We start from the raw sequence: 6,000 nt of genomic DNA on the forward strand, positions 1-6,000 counted from the left end.
TCTGAAAACGGCTTCCTGATGAGGAAGTTATGGCTTTTTGAAGAAAAGTTGTTGAAGATGCCGAAGAAGAGCAGGAATGTGTGGAAATGAATGATAATGTTATATTTAAAAAAAATCTGCCCCCTTTCCAAACTTAATCTAATTAGCTCAACAAAAAGAAAGACTTGAACTCAAGACCTTTATTCTCATAAAGTAGCTTTGGACCAAGTGAGCTAGAATAAAAAGTTAGTAATTTTTGGAAAAGAGGAAGGAGATTTTTTTTTTCTTTTCAGTCACTGAAGCTTTGGGGTGCGTGCTTACTTGAAAAGCTCTTTTTTGCCTGCAAAACAAAAAACACAAAACCCAACATGGACATACAAAAAAAACAAACCTTGCAGCTTGAAGTTAGCTCTAGCCGGAAACTAAATATTTTCCTCAATGTCTCTGATTTTCCGAGCACACTAAAGCACGAGGGAAAAGAGCATACGCATGAGATAATCCTTTCATTTTGTTTCTTATTTGCCCAAATCGCACAAAGTCGCGGGGCAAAGAGCATGCGCAGAAAATGAAAGGTATAGATCCGGTAATAAAAAAACAGAGAGCTAAATAAACCGAAATACACAGAGAGAAAAATAACTAAAAATTGCAAATAAACACTGTATACCTCCAGATCTTAAAAATGACATAGCTAAGGCTACCGAAAACCTTTTCGCGTGAAACGAAAGGGGTTCCTCACTGGAACAGATGCTCCTAACACAATAGAGTAGTCCTCTCGGCCCGAAAGTAGTCAAAAACAATAGATCTAGGAAACGGCAGTCAGACGCAGTTCTATCGGCTTCAAATTTGGATCACCAACGGATGCGGCCCTCAACTTGGCTCTGATACCATGTAGGAATTTACAGGGTAAGTTCCACATACAGAACACCAAAGGACACCGCTCACAAACAGATCACAGATCAATACACCAGTATTGTTGACATGATTAAAACCCTCAAAGACGGAAACAGTCCACGGCTTGAGCCAACGCGACCACTTTAGGCAATTTATTAATAAAAGAATGAAAATTTACATAAGCTTCTCTCATGAACGGTTTCTCTACAAATGACCCTCCATGCTCTTTAAATAGAGATCATTGACCAATCGGGTGTTAAGCCACGGATCAAGTGTCGGTAATACCGAGGAGAAAATGAACCGTCGGATCACTACATATTGTGACCGTCGAATTGTAAGTTACAAAAATACATAGTAAAGAAACACACTTTACCTAACTCTACACTAGACCAAGTTATACTTAACTATTTCCTATCTATCAAAATATCCTAACAAATAAAATAACGAAAAAATTTTACTATAAAAAATATATCGCAACCCTAGAAGGTGTTATTCAAAATCAATACTAACTCAAATTAATATTAATGTCACCATTTTGATTATTATATTATTATAATCCCTAATTACCTACGACAAAGACTAATAATAGAGATATACAACCATCTTTCTTGGTATATAGTTTTAATATGCATTGACTTTTTATATTTCACACTCCTTTGCTTTCCAACTTAGTGAATTAAATATTTTTTTCAAGCTCCTCGTTTTTTTAATTTATACGAATCTTTCAATGTTAAAATAATGTATCTAATATTTGAGAATAACGTATCTAATATGGATGTGATGTGTAAGAATTACATTATGGGAACAATGTATCTAATATGATGCGTAAGAATTACATAATCGGAACAATGTATATAATATAGATGAGATGTGTAAGAATTACATTATGGATAATAATTGTTATTAAAAGGCGGGTTTGGTTTTTATAATAGGGGATTATCACGAGAAACATTCTACGCATTGATTTCCAAAAACAAGTTATCAGTAATATAACTTTCAAAAGTATTCAACATCCTAATTCAATTTGACAATATTATTTTTGAGGAATTTAGACTTCTGTGATCCATAACATTGTTTAGAAAATCTTCGGCAAAATCACATAATCAATCTTTTGTCGACGCGTTTCGAACCAACTAGTGTGGTTCATCGTCAGGACAACTATTTTTGTTTAAGAGTTGTTTAACTATTAGAAGTATTGAAGTTTTTTTCTTAACGGTATATATAAATTTAACCTTTTGAAAAATTTGAAAAATATTTAAAAGGTAAAAAGTTCACTAATTCCAATAAACTCTCACCAAAATTTAAACAAATTAAACCAAAAAAACCTTCACTTAAAACGGAAAATAAACCCCACAAAACCTCATAACATACACTATGTACATCCACCACCAATTTTGGAAGGTACCTCGTCCAAGTGTCAAAACATCCAAAATCCTGGCCGCTGTGCAGTCGATCAGAGCCGTTGGATAAATATCTACTGTTGTTGCCTCTAATTATTGCCACGTACAGAGCACATATAATATAATATAAAATGAATCATGTCAACTCAGCAAGAAGGTTAACGTGGAATTTGCTGACAGGAAAACACTTAATCGAAAAGCGCAGAGCTCTGTCCTCAATTCGCTAATGACGTGGAGTTTTCTAATGAGTTGAAACCCGCGGGTCATCCCACCCATGCTGAAGATAATATGGCAAGGGCTAACCAGCCATATATTGTGTCATAAATGCCCTTGCCAGCTATGTATGTGGTGCAAACTTGGGATGGCATACATATCCATAGGCATCGGACTCCGACGGCCACCTCGCGTTTCCGATGACCCACGCGGGACCCACCCCGTCTCGTTCAATAACATAATTCTGAGAAATACTTTCGCGCGCCAATTTAACTCTGCAACCAGAACCCGTTTGCTCTGCAACCCAGTGCCCGCAGGACTGAAGCGCTGCGCGCATTGAAACTCTGCAACCCAGTGCCCGCCGGACTGAGCTCTGTTACCTCCTGGTAAATTCCTGCACCGTCTCTGCAGTCGTCAAATCGTGGTTTTAAACATTCATTTTGTTTTAAATCTGTTTTAAAGACTGCTAAAACCCTCGCATTCTCTCAACATTCTGTAATTATAAATCTCTGTGTTCGCTTAAGGAGTTCGATTCGCATTTTCATACTAACCAAGGGTATTGCATTTCATATTAACCAACGGTTTGGCTAGATTGATCGACTGTGTAGAAACCCATACACAATTATTGCTCTATTAATCTACAGGAAAATCTTCAGATCGTGAATAGAAAATCGTTGAAACAAAAGGGTAATGAAAGCTCCGCTGCTATCGAGTAGTTTATGTGAATGATCCGCATTAAAATGGGTCACAAAACCATAGATTATAATCATGCAGAGCCAAACTTGTAGCTGAAGGAGATAAAGAATAAGAAGAATGGCCAAATCCTTCTAGTCTCAGATAAACTTGTAGTTACCCCTAAAACTATCAATTCCTTCACGATCCAAATTTTCACAATAGTTTGGAAACTCTGAACTGGACTATCATCTAGTCACTTTTGATTTAACTTATAGCGATTTTGGTTATGAGCACTTTTTGGATCACTATCTTTGAAATGATTTGAAAGACAGTTTGAAGGAGAGATGAAGTTGAACAGTAAAAGTGCATCAATATCCTTATAAATTTCTATATACAAACTGTATGCTCTTTTCTATTTCACTGCAATAAATTAGAGGTTTCCATTAACTCTGAACTGGACTTTCATCTAGTCACTTTTGATTTAACTTATAGGTTTCCATTAACTCTGAACTGGACTTTCATCTAGTCACTTTTGATTTAACTTATAGCGATTTTGGTTATGAGCACTTTTTGGATCACTATCCTTGAAATGATTTGAAAGAAAGTTTGAAGGAGAGATGAAGCTGAACAGTAAAAGTGCATCAATATGCTTATAAATTTCTATATACAAACTGTATGCTCTTTTCTATTACACTGCAATAAATTAGAGGTTTCCATTAACATTTTTTAATAATAATAAGTTCTGGCTACTTAATGCGGATCATTCACAAGGCTGTGTAAGCATTCTTGAATTATGAGACTAGTAACAGAAAAAGGAAAAATGGTTACTTCAAGTTAAACTGATATATGGATAACCACAATTACATACACAATATTAGCAAGTGGATGTGCAACACCAGCTTGTAGACACATGAAGCTACTCCCCCAGGGACTTGTATAAATTATTATTTTTGGCCTCGACTGCTATATGATTTTTTTGGCCTGGACTGTTAGGAGTGAACATTCACCCTTGATTGTTTGTCCGAATCTACTAGAACTTAACATTTAGGCCCGCAAGTCACCAAACTAGTGCTCTGAGCATTGATCCCTAAGATTGTTTACTCTTATTTCATAAGATCACACTATTTACAATTGCTCAGATCCCTGAGATTGTTTACTCTGATTTCATAACATCTACAGTACACTTTTTCCTTTTGGATAATGCTTGTATTTTGATTATTTATTTTTGGTTATAAATTTTGAGCTGACAAAGAGTATATATATATAATTGGCTCGTTTTGTTATATAAGGCCATGGCGGGTATGCGATTGCATAACAACGTGTTTTTTTCTTTTTTGTTACAGCTGAAGCTCCTCCTGGTGCTTTGTTATTGCGTGAGGAGATCAAGGATCAACAGACCTTGGCTCAATCTACAGTTGCAACAGTTGCTCAATCTACAGGACTAGTATCTCTGTCTCAATCTACTGGGTTACCTGTTCCTCTATCTATGAGTTCACAGTCAGCCAACAATATAAATTTTCAAACGCCTTTGCAAGGAGTCAAACAGAGTGAGTTGAAATCAGCTTCATCAATTGCTAAATCCAGTGAAGTCAATCTGGCAGGTGCAAAATTTACCTCAGATGTATCCCAGTCAAAATTGCTTGAGATTGTCTCCAGAAGTAACCGACTTATGCAATGGGCATCTGCCAAACCAGCTGAACATGTGCAACTTGTTTCAAGTGTCCAGACGACAACTTCTGGCAGCACTGGTTTTGATAGAAGGTTGGATGGTAATTCCAATTGTGTGGCCAGGGAACCATATGGTGATACAAAAATATCAGGCATTTCTAGTAGTGTTCCTCAATTTATTCAACAGCAGGCACCCATGGACATGCCTCTGTATATGCGTTCACAGCTGAGCTGGATGCATCCTCAGAATCTGTCATCTCATGCCACTTCTCAGGGAGGTGTAAACTCGATGTTAGAATTGCCGAATTCAACCACACAGAGTCCTTTTAATTGCACGCAGATACCAATGGGAGCTGATACATCCCAATCTCAAAAACAACTATGGAAGTCTTTACCTTCAAAACAGCCTTCTCAACAGACATCTGAATTTTCAAATTCGATTCCACCAGATTTGAATGTAGAAAAACAGTCTCCAAGGTCTCTAGTTAGGCAGTCTTCTGGAATGCTGGTTGATTCACAGCCTGATTTGGCCCTCCAGCTTTGATTTATTGAGCATTTAAAAGGTTGACAGGGAACATAATTATGTGTGAATCTCTTGGGACAGTTTTGAATAACTTGAACTTCTTAGTGGTTGGTGAAATTTGTTGGCTAGTTAGGGCATTGAAACTGGTTTCCTTCTATTTGTATGTTTAACTATGCTTGTGGTTCCTTCGCAGGCAAACCAACTTGGTCTTTGTAATATCAAAAGCTCTGCATTTTTGCAACCATTGAAACAGTTCTGTTAATATTATTAAGGGAAAAATTCATGAACTCTTTTAATTATTTCAAATTCTGAGTTTTTCTTGTTTTCATTAATTATACACATTTCCCACTTGGTCCTGAACTTTGGCTGCTGATGACCTGTGATTCTCCAAGCAAGTTTCTAGGAGTACTGTACTGTTTCTAGTCTATTCTGTCAGCATTGTCGTCAAATCTATATCAAACCTCTTTTTCCATCCATATTTTCAGGCCTTAAAAGAAGTGTGGATTGATAGCACACCATAATTCAGGTGGAGATTGAGAGGCACAGAAATGTCTAAAATATAGCATTTGAAGCTGTCAAGGCAGACAATATATTACAAAACCTAATAAACTCTGGAATTGTTGATAAGGAAGTAATTTTGTAATTATTGAG

The 6,000-nt window shown here is 36.5% G+C and overlaps 1 protein-coding gene across 1 annotated transcript; it reads left to right on the forward strand.

The window, feature by feature from the left end:
- The first annotated feature begins 2,745 nt into the window (after window positions 1–2,745).
- LOC149174641 (uncharacterized) lies at window positions 2,746–5,582 on the forward strand. Its single transcript, XM_089422648.1, has 2 exons — window positions 2,746–2,869; window positions 4,502–5,582. The coding sequence occupies exon 2, from the start codon at window positions 4,645–4,647 to the stop codon at window positions 5,368–5,370; it is 726 nt and encodes a 241-aa protein (XP_089278774.1). The 5' UTR covers window positions 2,746–2,869; window positions 4,502–4,644; the 3' UTR covers window positions 5,371–5,582.
- Window positions 5,583–6,000: the final 418 nt, after the last annotated feature.

The sequence above is a fragment of the Pinus tabuliformis genome, chromosome 4_1 (genome assembly GCF_031772625.1).
Source record: "Pinus tabuliformis cultivar Carrire ecotype Pingquan chromosome 4_1, CPIR1, whole genome shotgun sequence".
Classification (NCBI taxonomy): Eukaryota; Viridiplantae; Streptophyta; class Pinopsida; order Pinales; family Pinaceae; genus Pinus; species Pinus tabuliformis.

Coding starts and splice junctions, on each gene's coding strand:
- LOC149174641 (XM_089422648.1), top strand. CDS start 4,645: ATGAGTTCACAGTCAGCCAACAATATAAATTTTCAAACGCCTTTGCAA.